We start from the raw sequence: 27181 nt of genomic DNA on the forward strand, positions 1-27181 counted from the left end.
CATAGGCCTCCATACAGTATAATGTACTCCCCATAGGCCTCCATACAGTGTAATGCACTCCCATAGGCATCCATACAGTATATACACTCCTCATAGTCCTCCATATAGTATAATGCACACCCCATAGTCCTCCATACAGTAAAATGCACACCCCATAGTCCTCCATACAGTATAATGCACTCTCCATAGTCCTCCTTAGGCTGTGTGCCCACGATGCGTTTTTTAAGCGTTTCCGCAGCGGCAAAAACGCTGCAGAAACGCTTAAAAAATGCATGGTAGAAGACCTGCCATGTCCCCCAATGATAATCCGCATGTGCTGTGCACATGCTGTGGAAATTTCCGCTGCGGATTATCATTGCGGAAAAAAACGCAGCACTACCAATTATTTAGCAGAAGTGCCGCGTTTTTGCCGCCATTGACTTGCATTAGAACGCGCCAATTCCGCAAGACTGCATCTGTACTTGCGTAATTGGCGCGTTCTAATGTGCGGATGGTACCCCGGTGTGGAGGACAGGAGACTCTCATCCGCACCCAGGTACCATTAAAAAATCTGTTAAAAAAGAATAAAATAAAAAATAAATATATATTTACCTTCCGGCGGCCCGCGGTGCGCTCCTCCTTGCTTCCTGGCACTTCGCGATGGAATGAAGGACCTGCGCTGACGTCAGAGTCATGTGACGGGTCACGCGACGCTGACGTCGGCAGGTTATTCAATCCACCGCTGCCGGCAAGGGAGAACGGAGTGAAGCAGGAAACCGGGGGGAATCAGAGGGTAAGTATACATTTATTTTTTTATTTTTTACCGTTCTTTACGGTCACACTATATAAATCCATGCCGTTTGCATGGATTTATATAGTGTGACCAAGTTGACAAGCACTTACCAAGTGATGCTAAAATCGCTTGGAAAGCGCATGTCAACCCGCATGCGGAAATGCAAGTGAAGAACGCTTCATTTCCGCATATCCCTGGCAGGAAAACGCATGTACAATCCGCATGCGTTTTTTTCTGCCAGGGAGATGCAGAAACGATCAGGAAAAAATCCTGAGCATTTCTGCATCGTGGGCACATAGCCATATAGTATAATGCAAACTGCATAATCCTCCATACAGTATAATGCACACCCCATAGTCCTCCATATAGTATAATACACCCGCCATAGTCCTCCATATAGTACAATGCACTCCCCATAGTCCTCCATACAGTATAATGCACCTCATAGTCCTCCATACAATATAATGCACTCCCCATAGACCTTCATACAGTATAATGCACCCCATAGTCCTCCATAGAGTATAATGCACTCATCATATAGTACATATAGTATAATGTACAAGCTCAGTGTGTTCCATCTGGTGTGGTGAGCGGTCGCATTACTCATGTCACAGCTCACCAAACCATCCGGATGTAGCAGAGTTGGGGATCGTCATGGGACATCAGCATAAGCAGGATTATCGGCGGACAGGTGAGGATTATTTGATTTTTCATTTTGATTTTTTGGTTAATAAATGGGTAAAAGAGAGTTATTGTGGGGCAGTGTTTTTTTTAAATTAAAGGACTTTTCTCTGTGTGTGTCTTTATTAAGTCTGAATATGGGGTTAGTACTGGGGTTGTCTGATAGACGCCTCTCTATTACTAACCTCTGGGCTTGATGTCAGCAAATATAAAACAGCTGACATCAACCTCAAAACGATTACCCTACTTGCCACCGTACCAGGGCAAGTGGAAAGAGCCAAGGCTTAACACCAAATTTGGTGCATCTAATGGATGCGCCATCTATGGGGGCGGCTGAGGGCTGATATTCTTAGTCTGGGAGGGGACCAATATTCATTGCATATTGATATCAGCCCGTAGCTGTCTGTCTAGCCTGTCTGTTCTGTCCTAAGTGACGCTGAAGGACTACAGGCTGCAAGAAGAATTCATTAGGTAGGCGAGTCCCTCAAAATTCAGGAGTGTCCAAATTAGAAATAAATATGAGTAGGCACCTTTAACAACTCCTTAAGGTATTGACAGAGCACATGAAATGAGTGCAATAAAAATCACATAGCAAGCATTGAATAAATAGCAATTTTCAAATAGATTAGTGGAGGTATCTACATTTTAATAGAATTTTAAGCAAGAGGATTACATTTATTGTCAGCTACCTTTTGTGATACTGCGTCCTATATGAGAAGTGCACAGTCTTCCTTTGAGAAATTGTGTATTTTGATATGGTGTAAGAATGGTAACAAGAAGTGAATGGAAAGAGAATATAAATGAAATAGCTATTTCATCCCTTCATGCTTTATCTGACAAAGTTGTACCGAACATATTTATTCCTCTTCAAAAATATATCAAGTGAAGATAACAGGCTAAGAAATGCAGAAGAGAGAGGAAAAATAGTTATTTGATGTGTCAAGAGGGAACAGAAAGTTTGAATTCCATAACTCCTTGACAGAAACTTATTTACTTGCATGCTATAAGCAGAAGGATAAATTATATAACAGGAAATTGAAAAAAAGAAGATGCTTGAGACTTCAGCGCTTGTTTTCCAGACATCCCACCGTCTCCGATTAGCAGAGTTACACAGATCTTTTAAGCAGCTTTATTTGTTCTGTATTTTGCTGATACTTCACCCCAGAATACAGAACACTGCTGACTGAATAGGATATCACAGTTCAAAAAATATGCCGCGTGCGCTATTCTCTGCAGAGCTTATTGGAAATGGTTTAAAACCTGTAAGGGAATATTTTGTCAGGATACCTCATGCTATGCTTTTCTGGGAAATCTGGCTGGATTATTATAGTTCTCTAACTGGGGCATTTCAATACTTGCTTTTCAGACAAGCATATCTTTTAAAAGTTATAGGCAGCTTAGTAAAAAGGGATAATGTGTAAGAAGTGGGGTAAAAATATACCCTTGAACCTTACCCTTGAACTGACTCATTTAATACATTTTAATATTTTCTGATGGTGGAAAAGATGTTACATTGATCTTGTCTATTTTCCACTAAATTTAATCTTTTTACATGACCTAAATTCTACTGCGCAAGCGAGGCCTGCGGGGGGCCATATTGCTGCAGGCAACTTTATTTTTCATCCAGCAAAATGGCGCCGCTAGTGGCGCTTGCGCAGTAGCATCTATTGGCAAGCGATAGATGCTACTGCACACGCTCGGGCAACATTTGGCTGGTGGAAAAATAAATTTGCCTGCAGCAATATAGCACCGTTGGCCGCTCTTCTGCAGTAGCATCTCTTGGCAACCGAGAAATGCTACTGTGCAAGCGCGGCAGGCGGTTCCATATTGCTGCAGGCAAATTTCTTTTAACCCCAGCAAAATGGCGGCACTTGTGCAGTAACAACTATCGGCAATTGATAGATGCTACTGTGCACACACGGGTTCCATTTTGCTGGAAGAAAAAGAAATTTGCCTGCAGCAATATGGAACCGCCTGCCATGCTTGCGCAGTAGCATCTCTCTGCATGGGCGGGGGGTGGGAGGCGTTTTACTGCATGTAAATTACACAGGCAATATTTAAAACAGTAGGCAGGTCACTGAAGGCACAGTGACCTGTCAGAATGCAGACATAGGAATACATAAGCAGAGCACCAGATAAAGCCCCTTCCCAAAGGCCTGCCCTGAAGCACGAGCATCTCATTATGTCAGAAATGAAAATAAAGATTATAAAAGAACCCCAGCACGGATTTCATCAACAAAGGTATCATTTTAATCAATGTAACAGTGCCCACCTGGCAATGTATGTGGTTTACTGGGCACAATCCTGCTGACAAGTGCGCTTTGCTGTAAATACTCATAAAGTGATTAAATAACAAGCTTTTTTGGAATGTGTTGTAATTCTTCTGTATAACATACAGTTGGGTTCAAAATTATTTGTACAACCACACAATTTAGCCTGTGTTCAAGCCATCGGATTCAAAACAAAGCAACCAAGATGGAATTGTAATGTAGACTCTAACTCATTAATGATCAAGTCTGTATGGTTCTTATGGCATCTTTCACATGCAGAGTCTTTAAAGCAACTGAAAACAATGGTCTTTTAATGGCTCCTGATGCAGTCAAATTATTTTTGCAGGCAAACAGATGTTTCCCCTATAAAACTACATGGCCTATTGTAAAGGAGCAATTTTCACATTCAAGTCGTCCATCACCTCTGCTAAACAGGAATACTTGACAACTCTAATATCTTCTCTATCCCACCACCCTAAATAGTTATTCAACACTTTTAACTACCTCCTCTGTCTACTGTTGCCCCCTCTGATCTCCCTTATTTCTTCAGAAGACTTTGCCGCACAATTCAAAATTAAGATCGACCAAATCAGACAAGTATTTACTGTTCATTCAACTACCACAACTCCTTCATAAAACAGACCACTTCTCTTCCCCATAACATTCCTTCCCACCATCACTAAAGGAAAGTGTGACGCTCACAGCCCTCACCCTGGGAAGTGGGGGTTACTCGGAGCCGGGTCAGATGTTGGGAGGGTTGCAGTCGTGGCCGGACCAGGTCCGTGCCCAGGGCGGTCACAATAAAATATGTAATGGGCTTTCAGGGTTGAGTGGTAATTTTCCGACTACGCCACCTACGGTTCCCGGTGATGGACACCGGCGCTGTTTCAGTCCACTGAGGCCGGTGTTATGGACAGCTAAGATGGGACGGCTCCCCGCAGACGGAGCTGGCCTCAGGGCAGTGTGATGAGGAATGGTGGGTACAGTGCCGCGCAGGAAATAACAGGCTGAAGCGGGGTGTGAAGTCATCCAGGGTTTTTACTCACATTAAGATGAACTTTAGCCGCAAAGCTTCCCTCTGCTCCTCGCGGCGTACTGCGGCCACCAAGAAGGGGGTCCAGCACTTTCCAGATAGATCAGGAGCAGCTGTCGAGACCCCTCTGGTGTGTGTGTTCCTCTCCTAGGTGAGTTCTCCCACTGAGTCTTCACTTGACTGTTTGTGTGGTTAGAACTAGGTGTAAGGCCGGGTCCCACTGGGTAAACGCAGGTAGAGAGGTACAGGTGGCGTATGCCGCTCCGTCCGTATCCCTCCTGGGATCCACTAAGCCTCCGGGCTTTTCCGACTGAGACGTGAAGTAACAAAGTCAGATATCAGGGGCCGGTAACCCTCTTGCAGCAGGAGTCCCTCTGACTAGGCCAGAATAAGAAATACAGGTGGCGTGTGCCGCTCCGTCCGTATCCCCCAGGGATCCTTTTGCCTGCGGAGCTTGTCTCCTCTACTCCCCTCCAGGCCTTCTTAGGTAGGGACCTTGACCGGGTAGAGACAGCCGTTAACTCTAGCCCACTTCTCGCCTCAAGGCCAGAGAACGAGGACCGTGTATCTTCAATAGGCTGCAGGTTCTATCAGAAAGCCACATTCAGCGATGAAGATCACAATCAAAGACCTTGAACTTAAGATGGCTGAAGTTTAAATATGAATGAATAAGTGTAACCTAAAAGTGTGTTCTCCACCCTCACCCACTACATGGTTCCCCCTATCTTTGGTTCCCCCCATCTCCTATATCCCGGGACGGGGCAGCACCCTGGTGCATTTAGGCCCCCTACAGGACAGGAGTGGTGTAGTGTTGAGTGGTGAAGTAGGGTCCTGAGAAGTGCTCCATCCTTACCTGGAAGAGGAGATACCACACCTCTACTGAGGTGCAGTACCCCTGTGGCGACTGAACCCTCAGGGGCGCCACAAAAGCTTATTTATCTTCTTTCCAAATCACACATCACCAGTTGTTCTCCTGATCTTATCCCATCCCACCAACTTCCCAACCTCACCACCCTGCTTATCCCAGCACTAACCCGTCTCTTCAACCTATCATTAACCTCATGTATCTTCCCTTCTGCTTTTCAACATTCAACAATCACAACTATCCTGAAGAAACCGTCCCTAGACTCTACATCTAGCTATCATCTCATATCACTACTCCGTTTTTCCTCCAAACTCCGCCAACTCCTCCAAGTCCATTGACCTTTCCTCACACCTCTCCTCCAAATCACTCTTCAAAAACCTAAAATCTGGCTTCCTTCTCCACCACCCTACTGAAAGGAACCCTAACCAAAATTACTAATGACTTACTGCAAAAGCTAACTGACATTTTTTTATACTCCTCCTTCTTAACCTGTTCTCTGCCTTCGACACAGTCGACCACTCCCTCCTACTACAGATCCTCTCTTCCCTCTGCATCAAGACCTTGCCCTCTCATGCATCTCATCATAGTGTACTTCACTACCTGCACACTTAGCACCTCCATTCCCTTACTACTTCTTCATCCCACCCTCTCTCTGTCTGTGTCCTTCAAAGATCTGTCCTGTGACCCCTATTCTTCTCCATCTATACCTTTACTCTGAGACAACTCATAAAATTCCATGGCTTCCAGTATCTTCAATATGCTGATGATAATGCTGTCCAGAATCCCAGAATGTCTATCAGCCATATCCTCCTTTTTCCTATCATGCTTCCTAAAATGTAATGTGGACAAAACTGAACTAATCATCCGTCCTTCATTTCACTTAACTTCCTTACCAGATCTATCACTATAAATTACATCATGCTTTCCCCTTTATTGGAATTCCGCTGCATCAGTGTAACCAAGGAGTCTTCTCTGTCTTTCAAACTACACATCCAAGCCCTCATCACCTCCTGCCGCCTTCAACTCAAAAATATTTCCAGACTTTGTCCCTTCCTCAACCGTCAATCTACTGAAATGGTAGTGCATGGCTTCATGAACTCCCGCCTTGACTGCTGCAATATCTTCCTCTGTGGCCTCCTAACTTACACGCTCACACCTCTCCAGTCCATCCTTAACTTTTCTGCCTGATTAATCTACCATTCCTTTCATTACTCCTCCACCTCTCCGCTTTGTAAATCTCTTCATTGGCTCCCAATTTCCCATTGCATATAATTTAAAGTACTAACATTAGCTTACAAGGCTGTCCATAATCTGTCTCCTCCATATATCTCCAAACTAATCTGATATCTTCCCACACGTAATCTCCGGTCCTCACAAGACCTCCTTCTCTCCTCCACCTTTGTATGTTTCTCACTCAATCGTATTCAAGACTTATCCTATGCATCCCCCATCCTCTGGAATTCTATGCCCCAACACTTCCGATTGTCTTCAACATTCAGAATCTTCAGATAGGAGTTGAAAACCTATCTCTTCAAGAAAGTTTATAGCTTGCAATTACCACATTGTCAAATCACCACCATCAAGGCTGCCGTAAGCCCCTAACCTACTGTTTGCTGCCCAATTATCCTGGAGAATGTAAGCCCACAAGGGCAGGGTCCTCTCATCTCTGTACCAGTCTGCAGTGGTGTAACTAGAGTCCGATGGGTCCCGATGCAATATTTTGACTGCCCCCCCCCCGGCATCCTGGTATATATATATATATATATATATATATATGCTCTCCATCCTTTTATATATGTCCCTCACACTGGCCCCACCCTGGTATGTATATATGATATATGCCCTCCATCCTGGTGTATATGTCCCTCATCCTGATCCCATCCTGGTATATATGTTGAACTTACTGGCCCCATCCTGGTATTGTCACGCCAGGTGTGAGTGCAACACAGAGAGGAAAGGGAGCCCAGACACTAGGGAAAGGGGGGAAGGGGTGACCTCCTAATCTGGACTAGCGTCACCCTGTCTCCCCCTAACGTCCCTATACAGCCTCCGCAGCTGTCGCCGATCACATGCCTTGCCCTACTATCCCTGGTGTAAGGCTAAAGCTGAGGGAGGAAGGAGATGAGCACTAGTCAACCTCCGCTAGCACTCTAAAGACAAAAGGGAAGACAACACAGGGGAACAACAACTTAGCTTTAGAAGACACACCAGGTATATGTACACCCAGACTAAAGGGAGGTAGTCGCTTGGTCCTAAACACAGCCTCCTATCTAGGCAGCTGTCTGGTCTGTATTGGCAAATGTGGAGATCTCCTGCAAACCATTGCAGGGCGACTGTCTGTCACCTCTGACACACCGTGACTCCGGACACTCAGTACCGGGTTTTTCAGGATAGGAGGTGTGAAAATAGCGAACCAAATTGGGAGCATTCACCTCTGATGCTGAAACCCACGTCCTCTCCTCCGGACCATAGCCTTTCCAATGCACCAAGTATTGCAGAGAACGACGTTCGAGACAAGAATCTACTATCCTCGAAATATCAAAATCCAAATTACCATCAACTATTACTGGGGGCGGTGGTAGAGGTGAGGGTTCAAGAGGTTCTACGTACCTTTTGAGTAAGGACCTGTGGAACACATTGTGAACCTTAAGGGCCCGAGGAAGTTCAAGAAGAAACTCTGCTGGGTTAATGACGGCGGTAATTTTGTAGGGACCAATAAATCAAGGTCCCAGCTTCCAAGAAGGAACTTTCAATCTTATATTCTTGGTAGACAACCACACAAAGTCATTCACATTCAGGTCCGGACCTGGCGAGTGTTTTCTGTCAGCCATACATTTATACCTGTCACCCATGGTCTTCAAATTACACAGAACACCCTGCTACACCGAGGAGAGCAACGAAGCTAACCGTTCCTCTTCAGGAACTCCTGAAGCTTCTCCCCCACTGAAAGTACCAAACTGTGGATGATAACCGTATGCACCGAAAAAAGGTTACCTGCCAGTGGATTCTTGACAATGATTATTGATGGCAAATTCTGCCAGCGGTAAATAGGATGCCCAATCCTCCTGATTTTCGGAGACTAAACACCTGAGGTATGTCTCCAAGTTCTGATTGACATGCTCAGTCTGACCATTCGACTGAGGGTGGAAGGCAGAGGAAAAGGACAGCTGCACCCCCAGTCGAGAACAGAATGCCTTCCAGAACTTGGAAACAAACTGGCTCCCCCGATCAGACACCACATCGGAGGGAACCCCGTGAAGCTTCACAATCTCATTTATGAACACCTGAGCAAGTGTCTTAGCATTGGGAAGTGCAGGTAAAGCGACGAAGTGAACCATTTTACTGAACCTATCTACTACTACCAAAACCACTGCTTTGCCTGCAGAAACCGGTAGGTCAGTAATAAAATCCATGGACAAGTGTGTCCATGGCCTGCTAGGGATAGGTAGCGGAAGAAGACTACCAGACAGACGGGTGTGCGAATCCTTAGAACGCGCGCAAATACTACAAGCAGCTACGTGTTCAATTACATCCCGATGCAACCCCGGCCACCAAAAACGACGAGAGCGGAGGTCCGCGGTTGCCTTACCACCTGGATGCCCAGCAAGCACAAAGTTATGATGATCCATGATTACTTTACTTCGCAGATCAGGTGGTACAAATAACTTTCCTGAAGGGCAGGAGGCCGGGGGGTCCCCCTGAGCCTCCAGCACCTCACCCTCCAGTTCAGGAAAAAGAGCCAAAATAACTACCCCTTTCTGTAATATTGGGGCAGGGTTCTCATGGTCACCACCACCAGGGAAGCTACGGGACAAAGCATCAGCCTTGACGTTTTTGACCCCTGGACGAAAAGTGACAACATAATTGAACCTAGTAAAAAACAGGGACCATCTGGCTTGCCTAGGGTTGAGATGTTTAGCTGACTGGAGATATGACAGGTTCTTATGGTCAGTAATAACGTAATAGGATAGACAGCCCCCTCCAACCAATGTCGCCATTCCTCGAATGCCAATTTGATCGCCAAAAATTCCCTATTACCCAAGTCATAATTTCTCTCAGCCGAAGACAAATTTTTAGAAAAGAAGGCGCATGGATGCCATTTACCAGGGGACGAACCCTGAGACAACACAGCCGCAACCCCCACATTCGAAGCATCGACCTCCATAATAAAGGGTTGAGGAACATCGGGTTGACTGAGAATAGGTGCACTTGCAAAATGATACTTTAAGGAAGAAAAAGCATGGAGGGAAGCCTCTGACCAGTTGGAAAAATCAGACCCCTTCTTAGTCAAGTCACCACCACCGAGTAATTTTGGATAAATTTCCTGTAAAAATTAGTAAAGCCCAGAAAACGTTGTAGGGCCTTCAGGGTCTCGGGTCGTTCCCAGTCAAGTACTGCATGGATCTTCTCCGGATGCATCCGAAAACCTGAAGATGACAACAAGTACCCCAAAAACTGCACCTCCTGAACAGCAAAAACACATTTTTCTAGTTTGGCATAAAGTTTGTTATCCCGTAATATCTGGAGCACCTGCTTAACATGCCCCCAATGGGTCTCAAAATCAGGTGAATAAACCAAAATATCAATAGACCACCACAAACCTCCCCACCAAATGAAGAAAAATATAATTTATGAAATGCTGAAATACCGTAGGTGCATTGGTCAAACCAAAAGGCATAACCAGACTCTTGAAATGACCTTCCGGGGTATTGAACGCTGTCTTCCATTTGGCCCCCTCTCTGATTCTAACCAGATTGTAGGCTCCCCTTAAATCCAATTTGGAGAATACCTTAAATCCCACAACCTGGTTGAACAAATCAGGAATCAGAGGAAGAGGGTATGGATCACGGATGGTAATCTGATTTAATTCACGGAAATCTAAACAGGGACGTATACCACCATCTTTTTTCTTCACAAAGAAAAACCCTGTCGCCATGGGCGAAGATGAGGGTCTGATATGTCCCTTCTCCAGACTTTCTGCAATGAAAACCTTCAGGGCTTGTCTCTCAGAGCCGGAAAGATTATATAGTCTGGACTTTGGCAGTTTAGCTCCAGGGGTCAGGTTAATAGGACAGTCATAAGCACAATGAGAAGGCAAATCCTGACACCCCTTCTCAGAAAAAACATCCTCAAAACCAGACAGAAAAGCAGGCAGTATCCCCATAAAGACAGCAGCAATAGAAACATTCAGACAGTTCTCATGGCAGTAATCTCCCCATTCAGTAATCTCCTCGGCATGCCAACCCACCAATGGATTATTTTTAACAAGCCAGAGGATACCTAAAACAATCGGAGTAGGGAGATTTTCCAAAACATAGCAAGGGATGATTTCACAATGAACTGACCCCACCCTCAGTTTTACATTATGTACAATCTGAGTGAATGCTTTCTGTGCAAGTGGCGCAGAGTCAATGGCAAAGATGGGAATAGGTTCAGCTAAAGCACAGCAAGCGAGACCATGAGTTTTCACAAACTCAGCATCAACCATGCTGACCCCGGCTCCACTGTCAACAAACACAGAAATTTTTTCAGTTTTGCTCTCTAGCACCACCTCTGCTGTCAGGACAAAGCGGGAACTGCAGTTTGGCCACAAATGCACCCCTTGTTTATCCAAGTCCAGACTACCGAGAGTTAATTGAGTCTCTTTTTGTAGTCTCTTTTTGTTTAGGTATTGAACGATAGCTCCCAACAAAGTGTCCCTTTTTCCCACAAAAAAACATACGCCTTTTTTCTTATGAATCTCCGAGGAGATGTATGATGTAGAGGCACCCCCTAACTGTATAGGTTCCTCCACCTCCCCCAGTACTGGTTCACTCCCAGACCGTTCCCTTGGCAAAGGTACACAACCCCGACAAGAAGGCCCCAGAGAAGTAGGTTGCACCCATCTATCCCGAAGGCGCCTATCCAGACGTATGGCCAAATACATGGCAGCCTCCAAGGACTGAGGGGTATCATATACAGCCAAGGCATCTTTCAACCTTTCAGTAAGCCCCTCACAAAATTAACTGTTCAGGGCTGAGTTATTCCATTTGGAATCCGTTGCCCATCTACGGAATTCTGAACTGTACGTTTCCACTGACTGATTCCCCTGCTGAAGGCGACGTAGCTTAGACTCAGCCAAAGCGACTTGGTCAGGGTCATCATAGATGAGGGCAAGAGCTCCAAAAAAAACCTCCACAGACTGGAGACAAACCGAATCCTGCGGTAACGAAAACACCCATGACTGAGGATCGCCCTGCAGTAGAGAGATCACAATACCAACCCGTTGCTCCTTATTACCGAAGGAGTAGGGATGAAGTTTGAAGTACAATTTGCATGCCTCCTTAAACACAAAAAACTTGTCCCTACCTCCTGAAAACCTGTCCTAGAGGGCAACCTTGGGTTCAGGCTGGACAGGCCGACCTGCAGAGACCCCTACATTGGCGGCCTGTAACCGTTGCTGAACCTCACAGTGGAGGTCATTCACCTCCAGAGATAGACAGCGGAACTGCTCTGCAACTGATCCCATACTAAAGGGAGTAAGGAAAAAAAAGGTGCACGCCCAAAAACACATACAGAAAAAAAAATGTCAATCTTGTGTCGTTTTTTTTTTTTTTTTTTTCCCAAAACATGCTTGGCCGGTTATAATGTCACGCCTGGTGTGAGTGCAACACAGAGGGGAAAGGGAAAGGGAGCCCAGACACTAGGGAAAGGGGGAAGGAGTGACCTCCTAATCTGGACTAGCGTCAACCTGTCTTCCCTTAATGTCCCTATATAGCCTCCGCAGCTGTCGCCGATCACGTATCTTACCCTACCATCCCTGGCGTAAGGCTATAGCTGGGGGAGGAAGGAGATGAGCAAAGGGAGGTAGTCACTGGGTCCTAAACACAGCCTCCTATCTAGGCAGCTGTCTGCATTGCCAAACGTGGCGATCTCCTGCAAACCATTGCAGGGCGACTGTCTGTCACCTCTGACACACCCGTGACAGGTATATATATATCCCCATCCTGATATATATGTCCCTTATTCTGGGCCGCATCCTGGTATATATCACTTATCTTGCCTGGGCCCCATCCTGGTATAGATATTCTCCATCCTGGTATATATATATCTACCATCCTGGTATATGTCCCCCGTTCTGCCTTTGTTCTTTAATGCATAGAAAAAGAAAAAACAATTATAATCACCTCCCATCTGCTCCCCCGCAGCGCAGCGTTCTCTTCTGAAACTGGCAGCTGACTTAAGCATGCAAGCGACAGGAGCGAATGAGGTCACTGCCTTGTACCCTCAATAATGTACACACCAGCATCAGCTGCTGGCCTCTGATTGGCTGGCAGCGTGTATTGCCTCCCACAGACCCGAAGGGTGTCAGCACCACAATGCGCTTCAGCTGAATGTGCATCCGAAGACGCACATCCAGTTGAAGTTTGTGCTGGCATTGGAGGCAGAATATAAACAGACTGGCAGGGTTGTAATGCTCCCGGTTGCTGAGGTCATGACCGCGGTTTTTACACCACTGCCAGTCTGTCTATATTATTTTGTTCATTATAATTCTATATTTTGTATTTAAACCCCTTTTCCATGTACGGCACTATGAAATCAATCGTGCTTTAAAAATAAGTAATATTAATAACAGCCGGACAGCTGCACACATGAAACAGCTGTTTTCATATAAAATTAATTGATTGCGTCAGAAGCCATTAAAATACCACATCAGCTTAAGGCTGCTGAGATAGCAGTACAGCCGATGTGTGAACACAGCCTAAAGGGTTATTCACATCATTAAATGTTATCACCTATCCAGTGGACCATTGTATGATTGTTATTTTTTAAATGAATTACATAACTTTTAATAATGCAAGTAGAATAAAAACATCAGACAGGCATTAAAATACATCAATTTACACAAAAAAAATTCACAAATCCCAAAAATGGCCATAAAATAGTTTGTAACAATGCTGTTTTTTAAATGCATTTTTTTACAAAAAAAGTGTATATGAAGAAACCCTGAAGGTTTTGCAAATCTATGTAATTTTTTTCACATTATTTGTTTTATGATGTATTGTACTTTATGTCGACTGACATTGAAGGAAATTATCATTATTATTATTTATTACAGCGCCATTTATTCCATGGCGCTTTACATGTGAAAAAGGGGTATACATAGCAGAAACACTTACAATAACCTTGAACAAAACGAGTCAGCGACTGGTACAGGAGGAAAGCGGACCCTGCCCACGAGGGCTCACAATTTACAAGGGATGGGCGAGGATACAGTAGATGAGGGTAGAGCTGGTCGTGCAGTGGTATGGTAGAGCGGAGGTTACTGCAGGTTGTAGGCTAGTCAGAGGTCAGAGTCCAGGGTTACTCCGAGGCAGCGAGCTTGTGGGATTGGGGAGAGTGGGCAGCCATTAACTTTGATGGATAGTTCAGATGGGGGGGTTGAGTGAAGCGGGGGGGAAGATGATGAATTCAGTTTTATCCATGTTAAGTTTTAGAAATCTAGCAGAGAAGAAGGTTGAAATAGCGGACAGACATTGTGGGATTCTGGTTAGTAAGGAGTTGATATCGGGTCCAGAGAGGTAGATTTGTGTGTCATCAGCATAGAGGTGATACTGAAAGCCATGAGACTCTATGAGCTGTCCCAGGCCAAAGGTGTAGATGGAGAAGAGCAAGGGCCCTAGAACTGAGCCTTGGGGAACACCGACAGATAGGGGGCGAGATGAGGAGGTGGTGTGTGAGTGGGAGACGCTGAATGTCCGGTCTGTTAGGTATGAAGAGATCCAAGGTAGGGCCAAGTCCGTGATGCCAAGGAATGAGAGAGTCTGTAGTAAGAGGGAATGGTCCATTGTGTCGAAGGCAGGTGACAGGTCCAGGAGTAGGAGGACGGAGTAGTGTCGCTTGGATTTGGCTTTTAGTAGGTCGTTGGTGACTTTAGTCAGGGCAGTTTCAGTGGAGTGATGTGGTCAGAAGCCTGATTGTAAGCGGTCGAAGACGGAGCAGGAGGAGAGGTGGGAGGACAGTTCAAGGTGGAGGTGTTGTACCAGTAGTTTTGAGGCATAGGGGAGAAGTGATATGGGGTGATAGCTAGACAGAGCGGATGGGTCAAGGGAGGGCTTTTTGAGGATGGATGTGATTGAGGGTAGAGAGGGGGGTGGGGATAGTACAGTTAGATCGTTAGAGAAGAATAGGATGCTAAATAACCCCAAAGTTTTATCTTGCATGCTGACCAACGCAAGAAGCCTGACCAATAAGGCGGATGAGCTGCGGGCGCTTATATCGGAGGAGAGGTATGACATCGTAGGTATAACAGAGACTTGGCTAGACGATAGCTACGACTGGGCGGTAAATTTATTAGATTATAGTTTATTTAGAAGGGACCGGAAACAGGGGAAAGGCGGAGGAGTCTGCTTATATGTAAAGTCATGTCTAAAACCCAGACTAAGGGAAGATATAGGAGAGGGAGAAGAGGGGGTCGAGTCCATGTGGGTAGAGATAGAGGGAACTAAAAATAATAATAAAATATTACTGGGGGTCTGCTATAAGCCACCCAATATAACAGAGGAGAATGAGAATCTGCTATTAGGACAAATAGACAAAGTAGCAAAACATAATGAAGTGATTGTAATGGGGGATTTCAACTACCCGGATATTGACTGGGAAACAGAAACCTGTAGATCTCAGAAGGGAAAAAGGTTCTTGACAAATATTAAGGATAATTATCTCTCCCAACTAGTGCAGGAACCAACGAGAGGGAAGGCCGTGTTGGACTTAATATTGACTAATAGGCCTGATAGAATAACTGAGGTACAGATAGGGGGGCACCTAGGTAATAGCGACCATAATATTATCGACTTCAAAATGCCCTTCAGTAGGGTTATCAATAAGGGAACAACAAAAACATTAAACTTTAGGAGGTCGAAGTTTGATCAGCTGAAAGAAAGCCTTCAACTTATTGACTGGGACAAATTTCTTAATCAAAGGAATACGAATAGTAAATGGGAAACCTTCAAAAGAATTCTGAATACTCAGTGCGAGAGGTATATACCGTATGGGAATAAAAGGGCCAGAAATAAGAGGAAACCAATATGGTTGAACAAGAACGTAAAAGGGGCGTTAAATAGCAAAAAAGAGGCATTCAAGAGATTAAAACAGGAAAACAGTAAGGAGGCACTAATGTGTTACAAGGAAAAAATGAGAACCTGTAAAAAACAAATAAAAATAGCGAAGGAGGAAACAGAGAGACGTATTGCTAGGGAAAGTAGATCAAATCCCAAACTGTTCTTTACGTATATAAATAGTAAAATGATTAAATCGGATAATATTGGACCGATAAAAAGTGATAAAGGCAAAATCATAGAGAAAGATGAGGATAAAGCTAATCTATTAAATAATTTTTTTTCGACAACTTTCACAAAGGAAATCGAACTAACAGGAGAAATGAGAAGTGACAAGCTTAATCCTCCACTAAGTATGACAAATCTAACCCAAGCTGGGGTACAGAAACGCCTCAGTAACATTAAAATAAACAAATCACCAGGACCTGATGGCATACACCCACGGGTACTAAGGGAACTAAGTAATGTGATAGACAGACCGTTATATCTTATATTTAAGGACTCTGTTGAGACTGGGTCTGTGCCACTTGATTGGCGACAGGCGAATGTAGTGCCAATATTCAAAAAGGGAGCGAAAAGTGACGCCGGAAACTATCGGCCGGTGAGTCTGACGTCCGTTATGGGCAAAATTTTTGAAAGCTTCATTAAAGAGGCAATTACGGAGCATCTTGATGCTAATAATCTTTTAATCCCGAACCAACATGGATTCATGAGGAATCGCTCCTGCCAAACAAACCTGATTGACTTCTACGAGGAGGTTAGCTCTCGAGTAGATCAGGGGGAACCAGTGGATGTCGTGTATCTCGACTTCTCAAAAGCGTTCGATAGCGTGCCACATAATAGGTTGGTATACAAAATGAGAATGATGGGGCTGGGGGAAAATGTCTGCAAGTGGGTAGCTAACTGGCTAAAGGATAGAAGGCAGAGGGTGGTTATAAATGGAATATACTCAGATTGGGTAAGCGTCACTAGTGGGGTACCACAGGGGTCTGTACTAGGCCCAACGTTATTTAATATCTTTATTAACGACATAGTCAACGGGATAAATAGTAAAATATCAATATTTGCAGATGACACAAAGTTATGTAAAACAATTAATACAAAAGAGGACAGTGCAGACCTACAGAGGGATTTGGATAAGCTGGGTATGTGGAGCATTAAATGGCAAATGAGGTTTAACGAGGAGAAATGTAAGGTCATACATATGGGAAGGAAAAATGGAAGTCACCAGTACTCACTGAATGGGAAATCATTGGGGAATTCAGAGATGGAGAAGGACTTGGGCATCTTGATTGATAGCAAACTAAATTGGAGTGACCAAAGTCAGGCCGCTGCTGTAAGGGCAAACAGGGTAATGGGATGTATCAGAAGAGGTATAGCTGCAAAGGATGAGAACATTGTTCTTCCACTGTACAAAGCACTGGTCAGACCACACTTGGAATACTGTGCTCAGTTATGGGCCCCAATATATAGAAAGGATATAAATGAGCTTGAAAAGGTACAAAGGAGGGCAACAAAATTAATAAAGGGAATGGAGGGACTGCAATACCCAGAGAGGTTGGCAAAACTAGGACTATTCAGCCTGGAAAAGAGAAGGTTGAGGGGGGACATAATAAATGTGTACAAATATGTTAGGGGACAGTATAGAGACCTTGCCAGGGATTTGTTCAAAAGGAGGAATATTACGGTAACAAGAGGGCATTCACTAAGACTGGAAGAGAAAAGGTTTCAGCACCAGCATAGGAAGGGGTTCTTTACGGTAAGAGCAGTGAGAATATGGAATTCACTGAGTGAGGAGACGGTAATGTCGGATTCACTACACCAGTTCAAGCGGGGACTGGATGCATTTCTAGATACCAGGCAGATTTCTGCATATACTTAAAAATAAAATAAAATAGTAGGTTGATACAGGGATTTATTCTGACTGCTGGTTTCAGAGTCTGGAGGGAATTTTTCCTCAGGTGAAGATTGGCCAAATCATTTGGGGTTTTTGCCCTCCTCTGGATCAACTTTAGCAATTACAGAACTAACAGGTCGAACTTGATGGACGCAATTCGGCTTGATGGACACTTTAATCGGCTTTACAAACTATGTTACTATGTTACTATGAGACATGTTTGAAACATGAGGGGAAGACGCCTGTTGTTAGTGACAAGTTGAAGAGGTGGGTTAGGGTTGGGATGAAGATTGTGGTAAGGTTAGGAATGAGGTGGGATGAGATTGGGTCAAGTTCGCAGATGGTGAGGTGTGATTTGGAGAGTAAAGAGGAAACTTGATCTTCTTTAATGGTGGAGAAGTTAGTTTTGGAGCAGGAAGGTTGGGTAGATATGAGGAGCGGCTGTGGGGACGTTAGGCAAAAGCCTTGTCTGATGGTGTCAATCTTCTGCTTGAAGAATGAGGCAAAGTCTTCGGCTGAGATGAGAGAAGAGGGAGGAGGCGCTGGGGGACGGAGGAGAGAATTGAAAGTGTTGAATAGCTGTTTGAGGTTGTGAGACAGAGAGGATTTGAGAGATGAGAAGTATGTTTGTTTTGCTGCTGTGAGTGTGGAATTGAAAATAGTGAGGGGTTGTTTGAATGCGATGAAGTGCTCCGTGTAGTGGGATCTTTTCCATTTCCGCTCAACTGTAATGTGTCACAGATAAATATACATGGGGAACAGATATTTAATTTTATTCTTAATTTATTTTATTAACATTTTCTGCATTTTTAACCATTTAGGAAACTTGATTAACCATTAATACTTAGCAAAAAATAAACGTTGAACATGTCATTAGATTCATAATGCCTGAACTGCAATCACAGCCAGGTATGTTTACTCTGAAACACTGCAGCGTTTCAGAGTAAACATACTTTGAGAAAATGACCGCCCGATGTGGTCCGCTTTACACCTCAGTACACCTATGGGAGAGACCTGTCAATCAATTGGATCGGAAAAGCTGGTTGGTGCCGTAATTGAACTCCCTGTAGCCCCAGTTGGCTTTTCAAACTGTTTTATCTGAAATGCCATAGCACTGCGGTGGAGTTAAATTGTTTTTTTGCTGCGATTCACCAGTATTAAAAATATATGTTAGGGTATAAATTACCTAGAGGTAAACTAAAGTTTTCCTGGGCAAAAATTCTGTTTTTCCCCCTGCTATGCACAGTTTAAGCACTTTGTGCAGTCGTTATGGGACCGCATATATGTAATTTACATACTTAGTCACATGCCAACTAGCTTCTCTTCCTGATTCTCTAAATGTTCAGTGAAAAACTACAGTCCCTGCTTCATTGACAGAACCAATAAGACCGGAACAGTTCCTTGAACAATCTAATCCCACTCCCCGCACACTTCCTCTCCACCTCCTCCCCTAATACCACTGTATTAACACATGATTGCAGGATCAGACACTCCATGCATGGTTTGTTTATAAAAAAAATATGCTTTTATTAGAAAGAAGACACAAATACCAGCCAATATCATTACTAGACCTCACTAACAATGTTGTAGATGAATGAATGTAAGTCCCTATAGCTATCAGCAGGATGGTATATTCAGACCTTTGTATACAAAGACATACTGATAGGGAATTTAGATTGTGAGCCCCAATGGGGACAGTGCTGATAATGTCTGTAAAGCGCTGTGGAATTAATGGTGCTACATAAGTATGTGAGTAAAATACTACACTTGAGTAAAATAAATAAATACATACATGGTTGGTAAAGAATAATACCAGAACAGGATAGCTAAAAATAAGATAGATTTTATTTAGCATTTGTGGTTGTTCTGATGGCCATATTTGTTGTTGTCTATTGTCTATTTCTTACATTAGTTAGTATCTCATCATTTTTATCTTACTGTATAAAAATGTAATGGAGACTTTTGCTAGACCTCACCTGCACCTCTCCCTTTTATGGCTCTCCAGACCAGTTGCAGCTGTTATCATGCAACACTTTGCACAGGAATATGTTTCCAGATTACAGACTGGTCAATACAGTGAAAGTCAAGTCCGTGTTGGAAAGGGCAATATTGTCAGTACCATGCACGGCAATAACCAAAACTATGGCACTATGTCTCAGTAAATTATAAAAGGGAGCTAGGCTGCAACATATTAATGCTGCCAAAGACGCGGGTGCTAAGAGTCAAACCCCTACTAATTAGATATTGATAGCCCATACTGTTTATAGGATATCAATATGTTTTTCATTCGGTGCTCTGAACTCCCTACATAGCTGTAGAATGACATAATAACATTCTGTTAGTACTAGAGGGAGTTTGGAAATTAACTCAAAAATACTGTGGTATCGTTGAGTTCATTCTAGAAATAGTTTGCTTTTAACTCATAATGTTTCTTTTTAGGTTTCAGGAAAATGTACCCGATGCCAAGTAATTTGTATTAATCAGACAACTGGTGAAAAGAAGAGAGAGATACTTCAAACACTATCATCCAGCAGAGAAGGAAAAGTTAGTATAACCTGAAGGGCAGCTCTACCTAAATACTTTTTGTTTTACTCTTATTGCTTGTTATTATTCGGTGTACTACTCTTGAATGGTTAATCTGGCTTTGCTCACTTCCCTTTCACAAGAAGTGAGCAGGGCAGGTGCCATCACATCTACTGATGCCTGCTGTGATGCTGAAAATCCGGAGGTATCCTACACCTGTCCCATTCACATTAGAATGAGAAAAATATACAGTACCTGTCGTAACACGTGTGATCAGCAGTTATCCATGCGCGTGTCGTTATATGCTCCAGATGCAGAAGTAAGAAAAGGACTTGTCAACAGGTAAAAAGTGTCAAGTTTTTGCTCTTATTTTATTCCCGCTGCTCCCCTTGGTATTCTGTTTTTTTTTTGGTTTTACTTTTTGTGGATTGTTTTTCAACCCCTTTATGCCCAATGACAAACATAGCAAGTCATGAGCGGGTGTCAGTTCCAGCACTATGACGTGCTATGGCCGTCGTGACTTTGAACTGCCATTGTGTGTAAACTCGTAGTGACAGTTCATTGCCGACAGCTGCCAGTGAGAAGCTGATTGGCAAGGGAGGAGGTGCAAAGTCCCATGCCGTCAGTCCCAGCACTCAGAGGGCTGTGATCAGTCAGTCAATCTGCCTGCCTTATCACAGCATGATTGCGCAGGAGAAGCTGAAATATCAGCAGCACCTCTTGCCTGATCAGAGCTGGAGCTCAGCGCTGCTAGTGGCTGAGATCCCTCACTAACAGCCAGGGACGGTGACAGCACCGCACCTGGCTGTTTAACTCCCTAAATGCCACAATCACACCATTTAGGAGGCAGGCAGATGGGATTGGAGCTCCCACTGCCTTCAGATCGGCCCCCTTGTGATGTCAACACGGGGGGAGGGGGGCTCGATCATTGCCATGATGACCCGGGGTCGTCATTACAACCCCAGGGTCACCAAGCTACGGAAATCTTCTGAGAGCATGCTGAAAGTATGGTCTCAGAAGCATTCTGTGCAGTTTGTAAGGCAGGTAATGGACACATAGTTGATGGGAGGTATGTATCACCTAGGTGGTTGTCGTCTGTAATGTAATTCTAGAGTATTGCTCTAGTGCACATAGCACTGAGAGGATTGTTTGCTGCATCTGGGCCAGACTGAGAGATGGGCGGGTTTGGCTGCCCATATACCCCACATCTGGGTGTGGTTAACCTGTTAAAATGGAGTCCTTGTTGCACACATGAACTGTGTGTTGAGGAAAAAGGCCTCTTGTGTGTTTTATCCAGACTGAGCCAGTATACTGGATGCTATCCAGCCTGTGTGACCAGGACTGGCTCTCACAAGACTTTGTCAAAGATGTGTTTACTTTGTTTTCACATGCACTGAAGGCTGTTTATTTTTTTTCTTTGCTTAAGGCTGGTTTATAAAGCAGCAATAAACCAGCATGGACATTTAAATGGAAACGCTTCATGTTTTGCCACCTGATGCACCCAAGTGAGTAGCAATTGCACAACTGCAATGCATTACACCTGTAATCAAAGTAAAAAAGGGAAAGTCCCATAGAGGGACTAAGTAAAAAAGTAAAAAAAAAATTGTAAAAATATGTAAAAAAAAAATGACACAATAATAATGAATAAAATTACACTATTAAATACACATTTTTTTGTAAAAAAAAAATAAAAAAAGTACACATATTTGATATTGTCGTGTTTGGAACGACCGGATCTATAAAGGTGTCAAACTAGTTAACTCCTTCAGTGAACCCCATAAAAAAAATAAAATTGTCAAACTATGCTTTTCATCATACCACTGAAACAAAAAGGAATAAAAATGAATCTAAAAGACAAATGTAGATAAAAATGGTATCACTGAAAACGTCATCTTGTCCCGCAAAAAACAAGCCGCCATTCAGCTCCATCAGAGGAAAAATTAAAAAGTTATAGCTGTCAGAATACAGCAAGGCTAAAATAATTATTTTTTCTATAATAGTTTTTGTGTAAAAGCGCAGAAGCATAAAAAATGACATAAATGTGGTATTGCTGTAAACATACTAACCCGAAGAATAAAGTTGCCTTATCAATTTTACCACATGCGAAACGGCTTAAAAAAAAACACCAAAAACCAATTCCGGAATTGCTGTTTTTTGCTCTTTCTGCCTCTCAAAAATCAGAATAGAAAGCCATAAAAAAAATCAACTCGTCTCGCAAGCAACAAGGCCTCACATGACTCTGTCGGCAGAAATGGAAAAAATATTGCTCTCAAAATATGGCGATGCAAAAACTAATTTTTGAAGAAAAAAAAACATATTTTTGTGTGTGACAGCAGCCAAACAAAAACCCAATATAAATCTGGTATCGCTGTAATCGTACTTACCCGAAGAATAAAGTCACCTAATCACTTAGCTCGCATGAGGAACAGCATAAAAAAACAAATAAAAACAATTCTTTACCTGCTGTTGATTTTTTCATTCTGTCTCACATTCATCGCAGTAAGGATCGGCTCACATTCATACTGCGCTTGCACCAGGCACTTACACCAGGCTTTCTGTATAAATCTCTGAAATATGTGATTCAGACAGAACCCATGACAGAAGATTCCCTATAAAGAGGCAGATGGAGGCACTGTGAACACCATCTGGCCTTTGATGCGGCGGTGTCCCTCTTTTTAGGCGTGCATAAAAGCGCAGTCCGCCATAGTTTTTTGCACTTCTGAAAAGCAGGACACAGCTGAACAGAGGCCAGACTGAGTCCAGAATAAATCTGCTGCTCATTATAGTGAATGGATCCCTAGACGGTTTTATCTGAATTTTGTCATTTGGAGATTTAGATGGAAACCCTGATGTAAGTGCTCAACGTAGAGCACAGGATAAATGTGATCCCAAACTTTATATAATATGTTCCCAGTAAAAGCTTCAACTCAATCCACAAAAAAGGAAGTCTTTACTCAGGTCCATCATCTGTCAATGGAAATATATTGGCTTCCATGTTACTGGAAGTACAAAGGCTCTGGAAAAGAACTATGGCTCTTTGCCTCCCAGAAGAAATCCAGCGAATTCTGAACTCCCAAATCCAAAAGCCTCTCTCCTTTCTAAGCTCCAGTGTAATTATTTTTTCTTCACTGCCTAATGATATAAAATTCTGTGACACACCCGTGGTGTCAATATGATTATTGCACCCTTAGATTAATTAATTGAGAAGTGTAGTTTGTAAAATGTGGTCACTCATGGGAGGTTTCTGCTGTTCTGGCACCTCAGGGGCTCTGCCAATGTGACATGGCACCCTCAAACCATTCCAGAAAAATATGAACTCCAATATGTCACTTCCTCCCTTCTGAGCTTTGCACTGTGCCTCAAAAGTAGTTTTTAACCATATATGGGGTATTGGCGCACTCAGGAGAAATTACACAACACATTTTGGTGTCCATTTTCTCCAGTTACACTTGTGAAAATAAAAAAAATGGGGCTAAAAGAATTTTTTGGTGGGAAAATTTAGATTTTTTTATTTTCACGGATCTACTTTTTGAACTTCTGTGAAACACCTGAGGGTTTAAGGTGCTTAACACACATCTAGATACATTCAATAAGGGGTCTAGTTTCCAAAATGGGGTCACTTGTGGGGAGTTTCTACTGTTTAGGCACATCAGGGGCTCTCCAAACGCGACATGGCATCGTTTCTTGATTCCAGACATTTTTGCGTTCAAAAAGTCAAATGGTGTTTCCTCTCCTCCGAGCCCTGCCATGCGTCCAAACAGTAGTTTTTACCCACATATGGGGTATCGGCGTATTTAGGAGAAATTTCACAACAAATGTCGGGGTCCATTTTCTCCTGTTACCCTTGTGAAAATAAAAAAATTAAGGCTAAAAGAACATTTTTGTGAAAAAAGTTAAATGTTCACTTTTTTTCACATTCCATTAATTCCTGTGAAGCACCTGAAGGGTTAATAAACTTCTTGAATGTGGTTTTGAGGGGTGCAGTTTTTACAATGGTGTCACTTTTGGGTATTTTCTGTCATATAGACCCCCAAAGTCATTTCAAATGTGATGTGGTCCCTAAAAAAATGGTTTTGTAAATTTTGTTGTAAAAATGAGAAATTGCTGATCAACTTTTAACCCTTATAACTTCCAAACAAGAAAAAAATATGTTTCAAAAATTGATATGATATAAAGTAGACATGTGAGAAATGTTAATTATTGACTATTTTGTGTGACATAACTCTCTGGTTTAAGATCATAACAATCAAAATTTTGAAAATTGCAAAATTTTGGCCAAATTTCCAATATTTTCACAAATAAACTCAAGTCGTATTGAAAATTTTTTACCACTATCATGAAGTAAAGTATGTCACTAAAAAACATTCTCAGAATCAGTGGGATCCATTGAAGCATGCCAGAGTTATTACCTCATAAAGTGACACTGGTCAGATTTAAAAAATGAGGCTCGGTCATTAACGTACAAAGTGCTTTGGTCCTTAAGGGGTTAATCCACCATAAGGGTCCAGAGATATGGGTCTTTTTACTTTGTGCTAATTGTCATGGTCTTTACAATGGGGGTGTGGCTCACAGGATTCTCTAGGGCCATACCTTTAGGCTACACAGAATAATTACCCTGTGAGCAATGTCCAGTTGGCAAAGACTATAAAAAGTCCCTCATTTGTGGAATCCTTTGGCGGATTTTAAAGTGAACCTGTCAACTGATACATGCTGCCCATCCCCCTGCCTACTGACCTGGAGTGACAGCACTTGAGCAAATTATGAACAAGCATCTTCTCCCCCACAGAGAATATTTTAAAGATCTTTAGTTTACTCATTTCTTCTGATTAGCCTGTTGGCCCTCCCCTTTCAGCCTTTGAACTGTAGGTAAGAGCACTGTTATAACCAAAGAAACTTTTGAATATATGATCCCTAAGCCCACACCTTCTACTAGAACACATCAAACATTTATTGATGTAATATTGCAGTTAGAACCATGTTTCACACTTATGGGACTTTGATATTATATTTACCCTATGAGATTCGTAACGTAAAGAGAGTATGTTCAGCAATTACCAAGCTTAAGTTGTAGAACGATTTCTTTCCTACCATATTTTAACTGTTAATTGATCACATGTGATCAGATTCTGAAAAAGTACAAAACTTGCTACAATTTCAGAAATAACTTATACTATACAATAAAACTGCCAGTGATTGACGGGAAAGGTAATATTTATCAAGTATAGACTAAGTACTATGTGTTTCATGAATCTTATTTGTGAGATTATGATTATTTTACTCCCTTATTTACAGTACGTCAGCTACAATTTTGGTCCCCTATACTGCTTAAATTGATTTCTTGTTGTTAACGTCCAATCTCACCTTGTTTTATGCATGAAAAAATATTCAATGTATAACTGAATTTAACATGAACATTTTTTTAAAAAAAATGCAATAATATGTTAATAAAAAAAGGATTTACCAGAACTGCTCTTTCTGTATTATATATACACTTGCATAAACTATTTCACTTTTATTTTTCAGACTACTTTTGGAATGTACCTTCTGAATGCATCATGTTCTTCATACCCATCTGTGCTCACAGTCGGATCAGAGATATATTTCACCTGCTGAAGATTGCTCTAACCAATGAAGAAATATTGGAGTATCCATAATGTAAAGTTAAAATCAAAGACTGCAAAAGGATACAAATTTAGCTTTTAAATTTGTTTTTTGTGCATATTTCTTTAACTGGAATGTGTAAGCTAAGAAAAATGTGAAGACATTATGAAGAATTTAGAAATTAGTCACACACTGAATTTCATTTTGGTTCAAATGGGTCAAGCTTAACTTTGTTTATACACGTTGTTGATTTTATTCTTCATTTTCATTTTTTCATTCCATCTGTCCTTATCAAACTGGTACCTGCAAATCATACCCTATCAAAAAGTAATAGTATAACACAAGATTTGTTAAAAATATTTAGGTTTTTACTAGGACGACAAATAAAATAAATACATAAAAAGTGAGTCATGTGCCAAAGAGAGGTGACATCGCCAGAAGAAAATAGACATAAAGTGTAAAAAAAATGTGTATCAAAAAGACAAGAAGTGTATCAATGCATAGAAAAGGGAGGGAGTACCAATCAAAATATGAAGGTATCAACACGTTCAGACAACCATGGTGGTCATAATAATAATCTTTATTTTTATATAACACCAACATATTCCGCAGCGCTTTACATACATTATCATCACTGTCCCCATCGGGGCTCACAATCTACATTCCCTATCAGTATGTCTTTGGAGTGTGGGAGGAAACCATAGAACCCGGAGGAACATACAAATACCTTACAGATGTTGTCCTTGGTGGGACTTGAACCCTGGGCCCCAGTGCTGCAAGGCTGCAGTGCTAACCACTGAGCCACCGTATTTCTATGCAAGAATGCATAAAATATAAATCATAAACCCTGAGAAAAGCGTTATATGGGGTCTGAAAAATCAGCCAATGGTGGGAATTAATCGGACCACGATTAGGGCGCTGTTGGACGGCCATATAAATGGACCAAGATCCTTTAACACTGCGCACATTGGCCGATAGCTCTCATGACCCGAGCATGACAGTTGTAAAGAAATAAATGAAGCTGTCAAACTCAGGTAGGAAGAGCCTCCTGCCAGTCTGAGCATTGCGACTGGATCTCAGTCCGATTTATATGGCCGCCTGACTTCGCCCTTTGGGTAAATAATTTAAAGTATTTAGCCAATTGATTGTAATGAAAATAAATATACAAAATAGTTTATAAAAAGTGTTGTTTAATGTTGTTGAAAAAAGCAGATCACAGACATGGCACAAAACTAAAGTCATTTCAAATGGCAACTTTAGGGCTTTAAGAAACACTAAAATAAATCACAAAAAAAAATGTGGTACTCAGTAAGGGTAATTTTTTCAGACCAAGCAGAGGGAAAAAATTATGGAATCACTCAATTCTGAGGAAAAAATTATGGAATTACCCTGTACATTTTCATTTCCAAAACTAACACCTGCATCAAATTAGATCTGCTTGT

At 42.4% G+C, this 27181-nt stretch overlaps 1 protein-coding gene across 1 annotated transcript in view; it reads left to right on the forward strand.

Moving 5' to 3' along the window:
* MOCOS (molybdenum cofactor sulfurase) overlaps nt 1–26961 on the forward strand; it is a 363606-nt gene extending 336645 nt beyond the window's left edge. Inside the window, exons 14-15 of the mRNA XM_073678475.1 lie at nt 20055–20159; nt 25662–26961. Coding sequence (XP_073534576.1) covers nt 20055–20159; nt 25662–25751 — 195 coding nt within the window. The 3' untranslated portion in view covers nt 25752–26961. The remainder of the gene's footprint in view (nt 1–20054; nt 20160–25661) is intronic.
* Nucleotides 26962–27181: the final 220 nt, after the last annotated feature.

The sequence above is a fragment of the Phyllobates terribilis genome, unplaced genomic scaffold (assembly GCF_046119375.1).
Source record: "Phyllobates terribilis strain yellow unplaced genomic scaffold, ASM4611937v1 Scaffold_4__5_contigs__length_816908805, whole genome shotgun sequence".
Taxonomy (NCBI): domain Eukaryota; kingdom Metazoa; phylum Chordata; class Amphibia; order Anura; family Dendrobatidae; genus Phyllobates; species Phyllobates terribilis.